Genomic DNA, 18,876 nt, shown 5'->3' with positions numbered 1-18,876 from the left:
GAAGGAAGGAAGGAAGGAAGGAAGGAAGGAAGGAAGGAAGGAAGGAAGGAAGAGAGAAGAAAGAAAACGTCTGTTAACTGCCAGTGGCAAGCAGTGTCCACCTGTAGTGACCTGTACTCACTCCAGGCTAGTGCGTACCCATAAGCAGAGCCCGGTGCTGTCCTGGGCTCAGCCAACAAGTGGAGAGGGTCGCCCAGCTCCAGGGCCTCACCCAGCCCCAGAAAGGTCAGCAGGTCCTTGTAGCGGAACAAAGATGAGGGCACAGTGACTCACTGCTTTTCTGTCTCCTGTGCAGCCTGGTTCACCTGTTTTGCTTGCTCCCTGAGAACTCAGGCCCAGCAGGTTCTGTTCAACACGTGCAGGTGAGCAGGGAAGGCAGCGGGAGGGTGATGGGGAGTGGGAAATGGCAGCTGGGGACCCTAACAGCCCCTCCACCAGTTTAGATCTCCCCTTGGTAGCCAGACTAGAAAAGCTCTCCCAAACCTGGCTGTTATCAAACACCCCCACCCCAGAACCACTGTGGCCCCTCATTGCTCCAGCCCCTCAGCCTGCAGTGCCCTGGAATCCTGTCCCACCCTTCCTTTCCAAGCTGCTCTCACTTGGCTTCCTGCCAGGGACCCACTGGGCAGCAAGGCCAGGGTTCTCACTCCCTGGACACACCATTCCTATTCCTATTCCCGCCTCCACACATTTGCACGTGCTGTTAAGTTTTTGTTTTGTTTTGTTTTGTTTTTTTGACAAGGTTTCACTCTACACCAGGGCTGGAGTGCAGTGGTGCCATCATGGCTCACTGCAGCCTCTACTTTTCAAGTGCAAGCAATCGTCCCACCTCAGCCTCCCAAGTAGCTGGGACTACAGGCACACACCACCACATCTGGCTAATTTTTGTATTTTTTGTAGAGACAGAGTTTCACCATGTTGCCCAGGCTGGTCTCAAACCCCAGTGATCCTCCCACCTCAGCCTCCCGAAGTGCTGGGGTTACAGGCATGAGCCACCGCACCCAGCCCACCACAGGCTGTTCTTCCTGCCCCGACGGCCCGCCCCATTCTTTCCCTTTTCCTTTCCTGTCCTTGGAAATTCTTCCCAGCTGCAGCAGAGATATCCACCTCATTCATTCATTCATTTGAAGTTTAAATTTTAAATGTTTTCTTAACATCTATTCTGAGCCTAGCTCAGCCCTGCCACTCATGAGCTCCCACTCAGGTGGGAAAGGCAGGCACCAAAACATGCCAAGCTTGGAGGGTTGGGAGTGTTGCCTGTGGAGGTCTTTGGAGGAGAGGACATCTGAGCTGAATCCTGAAGGACACGTTTACCAGGGAGAGAAGGGATAGGGCAAATAGCATGCCTACGGAGAAAGAGAGTGACAAAGAGGAGGGTGAACACTTGGCAGGGCCTCGCCCACCTGACCTTGACCACCACTCCCTGCCTTCCAGATGCAAGCTGCTGTGCCAGAAGCTCATGGAGAAGACAGGCATTCTGCTCCTCTGTGCTTTCGGTGCGTCCCAGGGCCCTGCCCAGTCCCAGGTCAAGGTATTCCTGGGCCCTGGCACTGATTATAGGACACTGGGAAGACACTGTCCCTCCACATGACTCAGTTTCCCCATCCGCCTGATGGGTGTTGCTGTGAAAATTATGAAATTAAATGATGACCATGAAAATATTTTGGAAGCCAAGAAATGCTTCGGAAATTATAAAGCTCTCCCCAAACTGTGTTATAAACATTGTTACTCCCGCTTTCTGGGTTTCCATGGCTTCTTTCCAGCCACCCGCCCCCAACCTCCTACTACACAGCTTAGCTTTCCCAAGCAAAGGAATCTCCTCCCTCCACTGAAATATACTGGCTTTGGAGTGGAGGCTGGGGCTGGGGGAAGGAGGGAGAATCAGCTTCCCATGGGAAAATGAACGGTGAATCCTAGAGAATTGTCTTGCTTTAAAATCCAACAACTAGGACTTCGATAAATAACACCTTTTTTTTGAGACAGAGTCTCACTCTGTTGCCAGGCTGGAGTACAGTGGCACAATCTCGGCTCACTGCAACTTCCACCTCCCGGGTTCAAGCAATTCTCTGCCTCAGTCTCCTGAGTAGCTGGGATTACAGGTGCGCACCACCACTCCCCGCTAATATTTGTATTTTTGGTAGAGATGGGGTTTCATCATCTTGGCCAGGCTGGTCTTGAATTCCTGACCTCATGATTCACCCGCCTTGGCCTCCCAAAGTGCTGGGATTACAGGTGTGAGCCACCGCGCCCAGCCTAAATAACACCTTTATTGTGATGTTATTAGAAATGGGTTTCTTAATTTTGTTTTCAGGTTATCTATTGCTAGTGTACACAGCTGACTTTTTGTACCTTGATCTTATATCCTGCAACCTTGCTGAACCCAATTTTTAGTTATAACACAAGGCAAGACACTTAATCTCGGATCCCTTAGAATTCTAATGCAAGATCATGTCATTTGCAAATAGTGGTAGTTTAACTCTTTTCTGCATGATAATCTGGACGAGCTTTACTTCTTTTTTGTTTTTTAAGACAGGGTCTCCCTCTGTCACCTAGGCTGGAGTGCAGTGGTTCATTGATAGCTCACTGCAGCCTCGAACTCCTGGGTTCAAGTGATCCTCCCACCTCAGCCTCCTGAGTAACTAGAACTACGAGCGTGCACCACCACCCCCAGCTAATTTTTTTATTTTTGTTTAATTTTTTATTTTATTTTTTTGTAGAGATGGAGTCTTGTGTTGCCCAGTTTGGTCTAGAACTCCCAGCCTCAAACCATCGTACCTCAGCCTCCCAAAGTGCTAGGATTACAGGTGTGAGACACCATGCCTGGCCTACTTCTTTTTCTTGACTAATTGGCCAGGCTAGAACCTCCAGTACCGTGTTAAATAGAATTAGCAAGAACAAGCATCCCTGTCTCATCCCTGATCTTAGGGGAAAAGCACCCAGTCTTTCACCATTAAAGAGGATATGAGCTGTGAGTTCTTCGTAGATGGTCTTTATCACGGTGAGGAGGTTCCCTTCTATTCCTAGTTTGTTGAGGGTTTTATCAAGAACAACAATCAAATTTTAAAGGCTGTTTTTGTTTTTTGGTTTTTGGGGTTTTTTGAGACAGAGTCTCTGTCGCCCAGGCTGGAGTGCAGCGGCATGATCTCTGCTCACTGCAACCTCTGCCTCCCAGGTTCAAGCGATTCTCCTGCCTCAATAAAAGCTAGGTTTTTTAGGCAGGGTCTCACTCTATTGCCCAGGCTGGAGTGCAGTGCATCACAGCTCACCGCAGCCTCGACTTCCTGGCACAAGTGATCCTCCCACTTCAGCCTCCAGGTAGCTGGGACTACAGACGTGCACCACCACACCTGACTAATTTTTGAATTTTTTTGTAGAGACCAGGTTTCACCACGTTGGCCAGGCTGGTCTTGAACTCCTGGGCTCAAGTGATTTGCCTGCCTGGCCTTCCAAAGTGCTAGGATTATGGGCGTGAGCCACCGCGCCCATCAAGACTTTTAAATAATGGCTTGAATGGTGGCTTTTCAGCCAGCATGGAGATCATAAAATGCAGAGTGCCTTCTTCTCTTTGCCAGTTGTCCCCAGTCGAGTTGGAACAGGGAAGGGAGAGCCATAGATGACTTGGTTGATGTGCCACATATTACACATTTGATATCATTTGATCACAAAGTGGATATTATTGTTATTCACATTTTTACAGAGGAGGGAACTGAGGCATAGAACATTAAGTAATTCCCCCAGTGTTGCACAATGCCGGCAAGTGGCATAGCTGGGATTTGAACCCAGACGCCTTAATTCCAGTGCCTAAGCTCTTCATCTTGCATGTTAAATGGCTCATTCTTATTCTCATGGCCTCGCAGGATTCTGGATGTTTTCTATTCACTTACCATCAAAAATGAAAGTCTGGCAGGTGAGTGTGCACCCCCCTCAGGCCCCACAGCTGACTGGTCTCACCCTAACCTGTCAATATCACCTCCATAGCTCCACTCATTCTCACCAAATGAGGCCCCTAATCAGTTCCCGACTTAACCCAGATGCAGATCCAAATCTCTGTCTTCATCGTGCCACCCACCTAGAACCCATCTCTTCTGCCAGAGGTGGCTTTCAAAGATTGGATGCAATAGTCCCTCCTCCAAGATGGCTCTCCTGTCTTTTACTCTCAGAGATGACCCATCTCTCCTTTCTCAAGGCCCCACTTAAAGTGGGGTGGTGATAACAGGGAACACATTTCTGCACTTAAGGCAGCTTGTCATTCTGCTTAACAGCAATGATACTCATTTGCTTTCGGGTTTCTGAGGAGGAAGGAGGAGGAAATAAGTGGCGAAACTCCTACTTGAGGTCTGCAAAAAGTCTCAGAGGACCTCAGAAAGGGTATCCAAAAGGCCTGTACCTCCCTCTCCTCTTTTCCTCCTTCTGAACCCCTTCATATCCATCAAGGTCCAGCTAAAATGTCACCTCCTCTAGAAACACCCAGGCAGAAGTGGTCACATTCCTCTTTCCTCCTATAATTTTCTGTGGTCATGACTGTCTCTCCAACTGTACTGGCAGCTTCTTGAAAGAAGGAGCCAGGTCCTATTCACCCCAGCAATGTTTAGTTTGGTGCCAGCAAGAGGGTTGCCACTGTCAATGTTGGATGACTGGATGGCCAGATGGGAGTGTGCATGGAGAGAGAATGGATGGGAGGATGGACGGATGGAAGGTTGGATTTGATGGATGTAGGACTGGGGGAAAGAGATAGGAGGCTAGATGAATACATGAATAGGTGAATAGATGGATGAAATGATGGGTGGATGGAAGAGCAGATGGGCTAGATGAGTGGATGGGTAGGTTGGTGGATAGATGGATGGATGAAAGAGTGGGTAGTGGATAGTGGTATATGGGTTGGAGTGTAAACAGATTGGGGAGGTTGGGGAGTTGGAAGAATAGATTGATAAGGGAGGGTGGTTGGGTAGAAGGGTGGATGGATGAAGGTGTGGTTGGATGGATAAAAGTGTGGATGGATGAATAAAAAGGACAGTAAATTAGAGTTTGGATAAACGATAGGTGGGTAGATGGATGGAAGAGTCAACAGGAAAGTGGATGAATGTATGGGTTTATAATTGTGGGAGAATAGATGGATGAAATTCTCCTGGGGCCAGACTAAGCCATCTGAAAGAGACCCCTTACTTTTCTCAATACTCCACCAGGATGACAGCATAAATGGTCCACTGCAGAGCTTGAGGTAAGAGGAATCTTCTGAGTAACCATATTATTACCTAAAAAGCAGAGCTGTAGCCAGAATCTGAGGTGTATTGGCTACAAATGTAGGCTCTGCAGTCAGACCAACCTGGGTTTAAATCCTAACTCCCATATCTTCTACATGGCTGACCTTAGGCAAGTCACCTCTTCTGTCTGGGCCTTTGACTCCTCATTTATGAGATGAAGCATAACACCCATCTTGCTCTTGGCAACTATGGGCATTAAAGAAGATGTGAAGTGTCTTGATTAGTTCCTGACCCATAGTCAGTACTCAGCAAATGGTAGCTGAGAAGAAATTTTAACCAAGACACCACATGATGGCAGCATCCTTAATTGCAGACAAAATACTCAGGAATATTTGGAAGGAATGAGCTGGGCATGAGGATATTCCAAGTAGAAAGAAGAGAATGAGTAATGTTTTAGAGATAATAACCTGGTGAATGGGTCGAGGGATGGAACCAAGAGAGTAGGAAAATCTGAAACTCATTCTTTGAGAGCCAACTAGCAAAGGGAAAATCTGAGGGTAACAACAACAGTATCACAAATCAACCTGTTCTTGTTATCACTCCTTCCTGATAAGGTTGTACCAGGAGAAGGTGAGACATCACAGTGGGGAAATCCAGGACCTCCGAGGTAGCATGAACCTGCTCATTGCCAAGCTCCAGGAGATGGAAGCCATGTCCGATGAGGTGAGACACTGGCCATTCTGCCCCAAACATCTAATTTCTCTCTGTTTGATGTCCTGTTTCCTATACCTCAAGTCTTCTTTCTTGGTTTTCTCTCTCATTTTGATGGAGCACACCTCCCAGTGACTTCCAGGAAAGGAGTGAAAGAAGTATATTTTTTAGTGCTTGTATTTTTAAAAGCATCTTTTTCTATTCTTGCACTTGGTTGATAGTTTGGCTGGGTATAGAATTCTAAATATGAAATAATTTCTCCTGAGAATTTTGAAGGAAGCCCACCACTGTATTATAGTTTATGCTGTTGCTATTGAGAAGTCTAATGTCAGTCTTATTATTGATCCTTTGAGTCTGATCTATTTTTTATCCCTGGGAGCTTGTAGAACACTCTTTTTTGTCTCTAATGTTCCTCATATAAACTGGTTTGGGGTTTGCTGAGCTTACTGAATCTGTGGGTTGATATTTTTCAGTAGTTTTGGGAAACTTTTACCTTTTATCTCTTAAAGTATTTCTTCTTTCCATTATCTGTGTCCTTTCCTTGGATTCTAATTACACCTATGCTAGGCCTATGCTTTGAAGGCCTTTAGAGTGCTTCATGTGATTCCTATGCTATTACCTGGTTTGTTTTTTCATTCTTTTTCTGTATGTGCTTATGTTTTGATATTTTCCTATTAACCTTTCTTCAGGTTTACTAATAATCTTGCATCATTCTGTCTCTCCAATTTACTATTAAATCCATGCATTTCTTTCTTTCTTTCTTTTTTTTTTTTCCTTAATGGAGTCTCCCCTGTGTCACCCAGGCTGGAGTGCAGTGGCGCAATCTTGGCTGACTGCAAACTCTACCTCCTGGGTTCAAGTGAATCCTATGCCTTGGCCTCCCGAGTAGCTGGGATTATAGGTGCATGTTACCACTCTCAGCTAATTTTTGTATTTTTAGTGGAGACAGGGTTTCACCTGTTGACTTGACTGGTCTTGAACTCCTGACCTCAAGTGATCCACCTGCCTCAGCCTCCTAAAGTGCTGAGATTACAGCTTAGCCACCGCATCCAGCCTTAATTATTAATTTCAGATACTGCATTGTTTAGTTCTAGGATATGCATTTGATTTTTTTTCACAGACTTTAATTCTGTGGTGAAATTCTCCAACATTTCACCTATGTTGTCCATCTTTTCCTTTATTTTAATTAACACATTAACAACAGTTATTTTAAAAATCCTTGTCTGCTAACTCTAATATCTGGATCATCTGTGGCATTTTCTGCTTTTTATCTTGGGTATCAATCATATGGTCTTGCCTCTTCAAGTCTAGTAACTTTTAGTCGTTTCTGAACATTGTATACGAAAGAACTGTAGCTGTTCCAAAGAATTATAATTCCACTAGAGAAAGTTCCCCCTTTCTTTATAAGGAAGATGAAATAGACTGGTCACTTTTATCTAGACATGTGTTAAGCTAGTTCAGACAGACCTGGATCACAATTTTTAAAAGATTTATCCAGAGGTTTTAAGCTTCATTCTTCAGACTCCTTCCCATGCAGCTTCAAAAATTTGGCAACTGTCTTAGTGGCAAAGACTTGCCATATGTTTGAGGCCTCACAAGTCTCCAAATTTGTCTCTCACCCCTGCATGAACACAAAAATCTCTGGACCCGGTGGCAGCTTTCTCTGCCAGGGGCAAACATGGATTATTGGCTGCTAATTGTGCCCAGAATTGGTTTAGTGCCCCCAGGTGAAATGCAGCTGAAGCACAGTATTGACTCACTACCACCCCTTCTAGGGCAATGGAGCTCCAAGTACGGCCCACGTGCCTGCATCACCAGTATCACCTGGGAAAATGTTAGCAATTCCAATTAATAGGCCTCACTCAGACCTTCTGAATCAGAGGCTCTGAAGACGAGAACCAATCATCTGCGTTCCAGCAAGCCTTCCAGGTGGTTCTGACACATACCAGAGAGAATCACCGTTCTAAGACTTTGAACTCTTGCTTGTTGTGTTTTGGGGTGCCCTCCCTCAAAGGGACTTCACTTCCGAAGCACTGTGAAGATGTGAAGTTTTATTCTGCCTTTCAGAAACATTTGAAGTGGCCTATAGCCTCCTATAGTCTTGAAATTCAGTTAATACCTTGTGAAGAAAACTGGCCATATTTGAGGCTCCTCAAGTCCCCAATTTTGTTACTTTAGCTCTTTGTCACCATTAAAAACTTTGCTTCTTTCTCTTTCACCAGTAGCAGCAGCCCATTGTCTGGCCTAAACCTAGATCCTTAGCCCATGCCTAGAATTGTCAAACGCCCCCAGAAATTTAAAACAAACAGACAAAAAAATGAGCCAGTCCTTATAATCGCTCTGCTGATTGTAAGAATAAAATTCTGCTCTGTAGAATTTTAGTTCATCAGGTCCTTGTTGCTTCCACAGATGTGCCTATGGGCTGGCCACCCTTCGGAACCCGTCAATCTGGAAACTCCTGGCCTTCGGGCCTAAGAAATGTTATTTATTCATGTGACCAAATTGGTGATTTCCCCCAGCACCATTTGCTCTATTCTCATTTTTGAAGCTCCTGTTATTTGAATGTCAGCTCCTGAACAATTCTAATTTTTTTTCCTATCACTGGGTGAACATATATACTTATTGATCTTGGGAGTAGATATAACTAGGAGTGGAAATGCTGGATCATATGGTATGAGTGTGTTCATGTTATTAGATGCTGCCAAATAGTTTTTCAATTTACACTCCTGTGAAAAGTATATGCAAATTCCAGTTGTCCCACATCCTTACCAATTGGTATCATAAGTCTTTTTTACTTTATTTATTTATTTTATTTTATATTTTTTGAGACGGAGCCTTGCTCTGTTGCCCAGGCTCTGTCTCAGCTCACTGCAAGCTCCACCTCCCAGGTTTACGCCATTCTTCTGCCTCAGCCTCCCTAGTAGCTGGGACTACAGGTGCCCGCCACCACGCCCAGCTAATTATTTTTGTATTTTTAGTAGAGACGGGGTTTCGGTCTCTAGTAGAGACCGTGGTTTCGATCTCCTGACCTCATAATCCACCTGCCTCGGCCTCCCAAAGTGCTGGGATTACAGGCGTGAGCCACCGCGCCCGGCCAAGTCTTTTTTACTTTATTCTGCAGGGTGAGAAGTGGTATCTCACTATGGCTTTAATTTGCATTTCTGGTTGTTAATAATGTGGAGTGTCTTTTCATGTATCCAGTACATGGATTTTGTCTGTTGCCTTTTGGGGGAGAGTGCCGTTTCTTATTGATATGTAGGAGTTCTTGTGTGTTCTGGGTAAACATATTTTATTGGATGTACATATTGCAAATATCTTCTCCTAGGCTATAGTGTGGCTTTTCACTGTCATTGGTGACAAACAAAAATGTCTAATTTTAATTAAGTCAAGTGCATCTACCTTGTATGTGCAGTGCTTTGGGTGTCCTATTTAAGAAACCTTCACCTGTCCCAACAGAACCCCTCTGTTTTACCCTCTCCGGAGAATAACTTGTAGTCTTCTACTGGGGAACAGAGAAGTCACTCAGCTTCTCAGAATAAGAGGGAGTCCCCAGGGAATCTGGAGATTCCTCTTAAATGACTTAACACCCAATCCTCCACCCCAATTTCAGAGGCACCTAAGGCCACCAATCCTGAGCTTTTTGAGGATGGCCAGTTTCAAATTCAGATTTCTCATTTTTGCTAAATCAGTGGTTCTCAATTGGGGATTATTTTGCCCCCTGGGGAACAGTTAGCAATGTCTGGAGATGTTTTGGTTGTTACAATGTGAGGAGGAGATGCTACTGGCACCTAGTGGGTAGCCAGGGATGCAGCTAAACATCCTACAATGTGTAGGACAACTTCTAGAATATTACTGCTGTCTCCAGGGCCACTGCTGGGACACATGGTGCCTTTTTGCAGATTGGAAAAAGCTACCTGTGCTGGGCAGATGAATTTGCAAAATGCACCTTCCTCCAAATCAAAGAGCAGGTGAAGAGCTGGGTTTCAGCCCACACACAGGGCCCCTTAACTGGGAACCTTTCTGCAGTGTGCAACATGCACAACCATATGCAGCAGGCTGGTTTTCTCCTCTCCTATGCTTCCTGTTCATATGGGTTTGGGTCTTTTAAAATCCCTTTACTGAAGCTGTAATGGGGCCTTGGGAGAAAGTAAAATTAGATGATGTCTTCAATCCATCATCTTTACCTAGAAGCTGAATTTTTAAAAGAGTTCACAAAGGATTCCATTGTGGAAGATTCAGGAAAACTTTGCTAAAACTCATCTTTATCTTTTATTGTCCCAAAGTCCTAGGTCTCCAGTGCCCCTGAATCTCCCCTCTAAGCTCTGTTCAGACAGACCCAGGAGGAGAGACCGTGTCAGTCACTCACTATCAAGTGAGGCTCTTGGCACAGGTGTTTCCTCTGCAGTGGGGAGAGAGGCCCCGCTATGACTTACAAAGGCAGTAAGGCATAGTGATTAAAAGGACTGGCTCTAGAGTCAGGTTGCTAGGCTTTGAATTTCATCCCCACCACCTATAAGCTGTGTGACTCTGATCAATTTACTTACCATCTTTGTGCCTCAGTTTCTTCATCTAGAAGATGAGTTGTAAGGATTAGACGTGGTAATTCATGTAAACTTAGACTAATGTCTGTCATATGGTAAGTGCTCCCTAAATGTTTGTTGCCTTTAAACAAAGGTAGAATCCAAAGGCATGCACTAATCACTGTGCAATCATTAAGCGCCTGCTGCGTGCTGGGAATCCAGGATCGGGGATCAACTAGAGCTCGTCCTTGCCCTCAAGGCAGTCCCAGAACCTGTGGATCCCAGAGAAGAAGACTGCACCCAGCCTTAGGGCAGAGAGAGGGTGGGGGCCATCAGGGAAATTCCCTGGGGTTGGCGACCCAGTTTTGAAAAGTAATAGGTGAGATTATTGTCCCCAGCCAACGAAGGGAGGAGTTGGGGATTTTTTGCCTTTTGGAGCTGTGTAACCTCAGGCAGGTCATCAACCTCTCTGAGCCTCCAGTTTGCGCATCAACAAAATAGAATCATAATCACTGCCTTGTAACACTTTGGCTATTGTTCTAGTTACCATTGCTGCGTAGCAAACCATCCCAAAACTTAGTGGTGTAAAACAAGCACTTGTGCTCAGAGATTCTGTGGGTTAGGAATTCAGACAGGACACAGTGGAGATGGCTTGTCTGTGTTCCATGGTATCTGGGGCCTCAGCTGGGAAGACTTGAAAGCTGGAGGTGACTCTACATCTGGGGCTGGAATCCTCTGGATTCACTCACGTGACTAGAGATTGATGCCGGCTGTCCACTGGGACTCAGGGCTGTTGATCAAAGCACCCATCTGTGGCCTCTCTGTGTGACCTGAGCTTCCTCTCAACATGGTGGCTGGCCTCCAGGAGTGAGTGTGCCCAGACAACCAAGCAGTGCTGTATCGTTTTTTAGCACTTAGCCCCAGAAGTCACACAGCATCACTTCTGCCGTAGTCATAAGCCCAGACTGGTGGGCTGAAACCCCAACTCTCAGTGGGAGGTCACACTGAAAGAAGAGCCTGGAATGGGAGACCCTGTTGCAGTCGTTTTTGGAAAACAGAATCTTCCACCACTGGGAAGAGTCTAATAAAAAGAACAGCTGGTATTTATTGTGCACCTACTGTGCTAAGTGCTTTGCCATCTGCATCCAGCAGCAGAGTGGAATGGTTAAGGGCCTGAACTCTGGAACCACAGTGATCACTCTGCCTCATACCAGCTGGGTGATCTTGAACAAGCTACACCTTTGTGCCTCAGTATTCTCATCCTCATCTTTAATACAAGGATGATAATAGTGATACTTCTTAGGGGTGCTGGGAGGGGAAAGGGTGAGCATATGTGAAGCCGAGAACAGCCCTGGCACATAGCAGGGGCTTTATAGACCTACAGTGGAAGGCAGACACGATTATTGTCCCCATCTTACAGGCAAGAAAATCAAGTCTCAGAGGGGCAGTAACTTGCCCAAGGCCCCACAACAGTAAAGGTTGGCCTGACGTCAGAGCCCCTGTCTGAACCGCACTGAGACTCCAGGACCCCCGTATGACATCCGCTCACATGGACTTGAAAGCACCCAGTGAACCCACGGGTGGGGTCGGGATGGCTTTGTGTCTCCTGGGCTTTCACAGAGCCACAGGCTTCCACAGGCAGGGGCAGGCTGTTAGGGAGAGGACAGCATCCTGCAGCCCCCTGTTACCTCCCGTGGACACGTGGAGATCACAGTCCATGACAACACACCAGGGGACAACTTGTGTTTTCTGCCTTCTCAGCAAAAAGTGGCCCAGAAAATAATGAAGATGATACATGGTGATTACATCGAAAAGCCAGACTTTGCCCTGAAGTCTACAGGTAGGTGACCCTCTTCCCCACCATCTGACTGCCTCAAGTGTCCTCAGAAGCTCTACAAAGGGTGGGTTTCAGTTCTGGTGTGGTACTCCATCTGCCACTGGGAAGTTCATCCTCAGAGCTGACCTCGGCTCCAAGCTGGTTTTCTTGCTACAATTTTGTTTTTTCTCAAGTGGGTCTGGGACGGGGTGGGGTATGGGGGATAGGGTGGGGTATGGGGGATAGGGTGGGGGATGGGGGATAGGGTGGGGTGGGGGGGGAGCGACCACAGGAATCCATAGACCCTCCACATTACAGAAGATCTATAAAGCCCCTACTATGTGCTCGGGCTGTTCTCGGCTTTACCTCTCCACCACCCCCACCCACCACTCTTCTCCAAACCCGGTGCTGGGCACACAGGTCAGCAGGACAGAGCCATCCCCACTTCGCAGTCAAGAATCAGTGCTTCGGCCGGGTGCGGTGACTCACGCCTGTAATCCCAGCACTTTGGGAGGCTGAGGCAGGCGGATCACCTGAGGTCAGGAGTTCAAAACCACCCTGGCCAACATGGTAAAACCCCGTCTCTACGAAAAATACAAAAGTTAGCCAGGTGTGGCTGTGGGCACCTGTTATCCCAGCTACTCGGGAGGCTGAGGCAGGAAAATTGCTTGAACCCGGGGGGCGGAGGTTGCCGTGAACTGAGATCGCACCACTGCACTCCAGCCCGGGCAACAGAGCCAGACTATCTCAATTAAAAAAAAAAAAATAAGAATCAGTGCTTCCAGAAGAATAAGGCAGGTGGCAAGGAGGGAGGGGACCTGGGCAGAGAGGCCTCCCACTCGGGAGAACATTTGGGCTGAGACTTGGTGAGGAGAGAAAGTATTCCAGACCAAGGGAGGCTGTAAGAAGACAGGTGAGAGCCATTCAGGGACAGCCAGGAGGAGGCGAAGTATGGGCTGCAGGCTTGGGGCACAGACCCCTACCAGGCAGCACCACCAACTCGGGCACCCCAGGATCAGTGAGACATGGGGTCAGATAGTGTCAGCCCAGCCCGAGTGGTGCGGGGCCTCCCTTAGCCTCCCAGAGCTGGAATTTCCTCCTCTGCACAATGGGTATCGGTCGTCATCACAAGACTGTTACATGGGGAGCGCTCACCCTGTGCCAGGCACTTTGAGAAATGTGCTCTGATGGCTCATCTCAGCGCCACAGCAGCCCTATGACGTGGGGGCCATTGCCACCACCATGGCTCTGCTAATAATAGCCACCATGAGAACTGCTTGAACCTGGGAGGTTCAGAGGTTGCAGTGAGCCGAGATCGCGCCACTGCACTCCAGCCTGGGGACAGAGCAAGACTCTGTCTCAAAAAAAAAAAAAAAAAAAAAAAAATTAGCCACCATGATTACCATTATTAACATGGCTGTAATCCCATTTCCTAGAGGAGAACAGGACCAGTGACTCATCCAAAGTGCTCACCCAGCACATAGTGAGGGCCCATCAGTGGGGTCCCCTCCACCAGGCAGAAGCCCGGCTGCTTGACCAAGACCCCCTTCTCCTATACAGGGGCCAGCATTGACTTTGAGCACACATCAGCCACCTATAACCATGAGAAGGCCCACTCCTACTGGAACTGGATCCAGCTGTGGAACTACGCACAGCCCCCAGACGTGATCCTCGAGGCAGGGGGGATGGCGGGAGATGGGACAGCGGCAGGGGAGTGGTCCGGGCAGGGTTTGGGGACAGGAGCTGGCAGAAGAGGTAGGGGGTGGGGGCAAAGGGAGTTGGGGCAGGGGCGGGGTTAGAGGTAGGAGCAGGAGACATGCAGGGGCAAAGGCAGGGAAAGAAGGAGGGGGCTATTGACAAGGCGGGGGCTGGGGAGAAGGCCGGGGGCAGGAGGTGAGAACAGACAGCAGGGGCTGCTGGGGCTAGGGTAGGAGTGAAGCAGAGGGACAGCTTGCTCTGGCATTGGAAGAGACCCCACCACTCAGCCCTCAAGACTTGAGGGTCAGAGAAACCTCAGGACTACACTGGGCATGGACCCATCATAGACTCATTTTGCAGAAGAGGAAACTGAGGCTCAAAGAGCCAGGTCACTTGACTGCGGCCACACAGCTGGTCACTAGTATGTAGCAGAGCCACAGTTCAAACCTGATCTCCTCACCCTTCCAGGATCCTGCCTCACAGATGAGGCAAATGAGGCCCAAAGAAGGAAAGGGCTTATCCTGGTCACAAAGTAGGTGCCTTCATTCAGTGAACACCAGCTGAGAGTCTCATCCCAGTAGCCGACCCTGGGTGATGCCAGAAGGTCCCAGGCCACTCATCCGTGGGTTCTACCTTAAGTTGCTCCAAGATCTTGGCACTCGAGGTCAAGCTGGGGTATTGACCTTGCTCAGCTTGGACAGGGTGAAGGGCTTCCTGGTGGAGGCAGCCAAGGACTAGCAGATCCGCAGGCAGAGAGAACCCAGGGGCACAGGCCAAGCACAGGGCCCGGGAGTGCAGGGTGATGCCCACATCCAGGCTGGGGCAGGGGGCATGGGGGGCAGTGACTGGGTTGCAAAGCACTGGCTACAGTCAGGTTTGGAGCAGTAGTGAAAGGCAGCCCAGGCAAGACTCTGCCCCTCCTGGGCCCTCTCCCAGCTCCGGCCTGACTGGGCTCTCCAGGTCCCCACATCATCAAGCCTGGTTCGCCCCTGGTCCTTTCCCGTGCTGTTCCCTCAGCTCCCTTTCCCAGCTGGCTCCTCAACTCCCTTGGCCCCAGCTCCTCAGGAGGCCTTCCCTGATGCCCACAGCCCCCTGCACCCCTGGGCTAGCATCTACTGTTCAGATAAGGACTGTCCATGCCATGGCTCCAAAAGCTCAGAACCCACCGAGTAGTCTCCTTTCCTGGGTGATTTCCGTCAAACCTCTTTCTCTCCCTGGGCCTGTTTCCCCTCCTGTGGGGCAGGAGATTGTGGTAGTTAATGGCAAGTTCCAAGGTCAGATTCCCTGGGCTGCACTTCCAGCTCTGCATGGCCCTGGACCAGTCATTGTCCTGCTCCTCCAACTCAGTTTCCTCACCTTCAAAATGGGGATAGTGATGGTGCCTAAGTCATGGGGTGATTGTGAGACCATGTAAAGAATAATGGGAGGGATGAATGAATGAATGAGTGACTGCGTAAATGAATGAATGAATGGGTGCCAATGGGGAGCGGGTGGAGGCTGGGAGGCCCCAAGCAGGCCCCTCCCTTACTGCATTGAACTGAGGTAAGGCTTACCCCTGCATGGGCAGTCAGGAGAGCTTCCTGGAGGAGGTGGCACTTGAGCCAAGCTTTGGAGACAAGAAAGGACTGGCTTACCCAGGAGGGCCCAGGAAGTGCAGGGGATCAACGGTGGGATGACCCCCCTACCCACCCAGCATATCCCTTATTGTACTTGCCTCTTCTAGCCCAACGTGACACCTGGCAACTGCTGGGCCTTTGAGGGTAACCGCGGCCAGGTGACCATCCAATTGGCTCAGAAGGTCTACCTGTCCAACCTCACACTGCAGCACATCCCCAAGACCATCTCACCATCAGGCAGCCTGGACACTGCCCCCAAGGACTTCGTCATCTATGTGAGCACTCCCCTGTAGGGAGCTATGCTTAGCTAAGGGGACAAACCTTCCAACGGTGGTATTCCAGGCCTGGGGTAAACAGCGTCTGCACAACGCATGCAGCCTGGAGGGGCTGCACGCAGCTTGGTTAAGGCTGGAAGTGGCCAGGGCTGGGGTCTGATTTTAGCCTTCAAGGGTAGGGGATAAACAGCTGCTCTATTTCAAACCCAGCTTTTCAGAGCCAAGATAATCTTCAGAGACCATGGAGCCCCCATTTTGCTAAGAAGGTCCGAAGCATTACCTGAACTATCTCAGTAAAATAGGGTCCAGAGAAGGATCAGGGAAACACCCCAATCCTACAAGTCAATGGCAGAGCTAGAAACAGACCCTCAGCCTCTGACTCCCAGGCCAGTGCTCTTTCCTGTTCATCACACTGTGCTGCAGTGAAACGGGGCCCAAGGAGGTAGTGAGCTCCCATCCTGGGGAGTGTGCAAGTCTTCACTGGAGAGGGGAGACACCGTCTGAAGGCCATGCTTGTATCTGACACCATCACCTTGGTTCTGGTTCCACAGGGCATGGAGGGCTCCCCCAAGGAGGAGGTGTTCCTGGGGGCATTTCAGTTTCAGCCAGAAAACATCATCCAGATGTTCCCACTCCAGGTACCCGCGAAGAGCTGCCTGTGCTGAACACCTGCTGAATGCACAGTGTGTAGTCTGTACCCCGGGACCCTCTTCATCCCCCAGTATCCCCAGGAGGTGCCCAGTCATGACTAACCTGTTTGACAGACAGGGAAACTGAGACTCAGAGAGTGGGAGCCGCTACCCAGGACCAAGCGGGACTCCAGCGAGATCCAGCGCCTGCAGCCGTATCCCCTTTTCCCTGATGCGCCCGGGAGCCCTCTTGCTGCGTTTCTTCCCAGGGACAGCAGACCTTGAGCAAGAGGTTCCCATTGGGCAGGGGCTGCTGGTTCCAAAGGCAGAGTCTCCGTAGTGGGTGGCCCCATAATCAGCACCTGATCCAACCACAGGTGGGGAAACTGAGGCTTGAAGGAGAGGGATTTGGAGACAGAAGCAGGTCCGGAGGAGTGACCACTGGAATGGCCCTGGGGCTTGACAGGGCGAATGTTCAGGCTTGGGACTCAAACCCGTACTGGCCCGAATCTCCGCCCAACCACAAATTATGTGTGAGTTTGGACCAAGCCCTGCTTCTCTGGAGCCTCAGTTTCCCCTTCTGTCATTCCCTGGGAGGTTGAAACCATCCAGTGAAGGCCAAGCCTGCCCCACTTTTTGCACTAGATAGGGAGAGGAACAAACACAGGCTCCACCCCCTCTTGCTTGGCAAAAACAGGGAGGGCCTCACTTACAGAGCACTTACTATGTGCCGGGAGTCTATGGGTGAGCTGCCTCTGTGACTGATTCGCTTCCAGAGGCCGCCTGGCCCCCAAATCTCATTTCATGCCCACGGCAATCCTGGGAAGCAGATATTACCACTCCCATCTTATGGGGGGGGGGGCAGGGCAGGAGTGGAGGACTGAGGCCCAGAAAGGTGGAGGTTTGCCCAAGATCCCACAGCACCAAGGCTGGGACATTTCCTCACCCACAGCGTGTCCGTCCTTCTGGCCTCAGCATCTTCAGTAAGAACTCCTGAATATTGACTTGTTGTGAGGCCTTGGGACAGTCCATCCTCCTCTCTGGGCCTTAGTTTTCCCACCTATGAAATGGGAAAGTTCCCACCTTTGGACAGTCAGGGTGGGAGTCTATGGGTGAGCTGCCTCCGTGACTGATTCTCTTCCAGAACCAGCCGGCCCGGGCTTTCGGTACGGTCAAGGTGAAGATCTCAAGCAACTGGGGGAACCCAGCCTTCACTTGCCTATACCGCGTGCGAGTGCATGGCTCTGTGGCCCCGCCCGGAGAGCAAGCCTCACCAGAACCCCTACCCTGAGAGAGATTAAAATTTATTCTTTACCCCCAGACCAAGTCTGAGTGTCTTTTGGCCCCAAAGAGAGAGTGGGCTAGCCTTTGACCTCTGAGCATTTGATGGTTAGCAATGGTTCATCCCATGCTGGGTGCCCAGGCACCTTCTCAACAGCCCCAGGAGACCCCATTCACAGATGAGGACAGTGAAGGCTCCAAGCAGCAAACTGACTTGCCGCAGGTGACAGCCAACAAATGGCAGCTCCAGGATTCAAACCCAAGCAGTCTGACTCCTGCACATGAGAAGCCTTTCTTGCTTCAAGTTAAGCTCTGTCCCCAAACTGTGTGTGACATCGGTCAAGACCCGAATCTCCGCCCAACCACAAATTATGTGGACCCTCTAGGACCCTTGGTCTCCCTAGCCATAAAATACGGACAGGATTACGGTTATTGTGTCAGACAAGGTGATAGATCAGAGGTCCCAACCCTACCCTCTGTGGAGTGTTTCAACATCATACTGACAATTTACTGTGTGACATTGAGCAAGTCAGACACCCTCTCTGGGCTTCAGTTTTTCCAGGTATGTAAGTATTGTTTTGCAAACTTCAGTCACTCATATTTTGTCCGTGTAATCTTTGCCATAGCTGAGGTCCCTCCTACTCTAGCATTGTCTTGAGAGCTTATAGAGGTGCTAAAAACAGTGCCTATTCCTGGTACCTACAGCAGCTGTGTGCACAAGGCTCTCAGCACAGAGCATGGCACATGATGGGTGCTGGGTAAATGATCCTCGAGGTTATTGTCAACCTCTGGCCCCAGACAAGTGATAGGAGGCCTAGTCCTCTGGGAGGGGCTGAGCTCCAGAATGGGGCAGACCGGCCCAGCCGGAATGGCAGCAGGAACTGGAACCTTCGAAGGAGGGAATTCCTAGCAGGCAGGGGCAGGGAAGTGGAGATGCTGGCACAGGGCCAGCTGGGCATTAGAAGGGTGGACAGATCAGAAATATGCTTGTCTCCAGGGAGGGCACCCTGCACCAGCCCGCCCTGCTGCAGAATCTGCCACTCTGGCCATCTGCCAGGCCTCCACGCCAGCACCCAGGACTCCTCCAGCACCTGGCCCAGGCCCATCTCTGATGGACCTCACAGTGGAA

At 49.5% G+C, this 18,876-nt stretch overlaps 1 protein-coding gene across 1 annotated transcript in view; it reads left to right on the top strand.

Moving 5' to 3' along the window:
- SUN5 (Sad1 and UNC84 domain containing 5) overlaps positions 1-17,788 on the top strand; it is a 20,611-nt gene extending 2,823 nt beyond the window's left edge. Inside the window, exons 4-13 of the mRNA XM_023220617.1 lie at positions 296-362; positions 1,435-1,496; positions 3,858-3,907; positions 5,184-5,218; positions 5,816-5,924; positions 12,194-12,272; positions 13,809-13,924; positions 15,670-15,837; positions 16,389-16,475; positions 17,611-17,788. Coding sequence (XP_023076385.1) covers positions 296-362; positions 1,435-1,496; positions 3,858-3,907; positions 5,184-5,218; positions 5,816-5,924; positions 12,194-12,272; positions 13,809-13,924; positions 15,670-15,837; positions 16,389-16,475; positions 17,611-17,757 — 920 coding nt within the window. The 3' untranslated portion in view covers positions 17,758-17,788. The remainder of the gene's footprint in view (positions 1-295; positions 363-1,434; positions 1,497-3,857; positions 3,908-5,183; positions 5,219-5,815; positions 5,925-12,193; positions 12,273-13,808; positions 13,925-15,669; positions 15,838-16,388; positions 16,476-17,610) is intronic.
- The last annotated feature ends 1,088 nt before the right edge of the window (positions 17,789-18,876 follow it).

Source organism: Piliocolobus tephrosceles, chromosome 20 (assembly GCF_002776525.5).
Source record: "Piliocolobus tephrosceles isolate RC106 chromosome 20, ASM277652v3, whole genome shotgun sequence".
Lineage (NCBI taxonomy): Eukaryota > Metazoa > Chordata > Mammalia > Primates > Cercopithecidae > Piliocolobus > Piliocolobus tephrosceles.
This window is presented reverse-complemented; position numbering and strand designations above follow the sequence as displayed.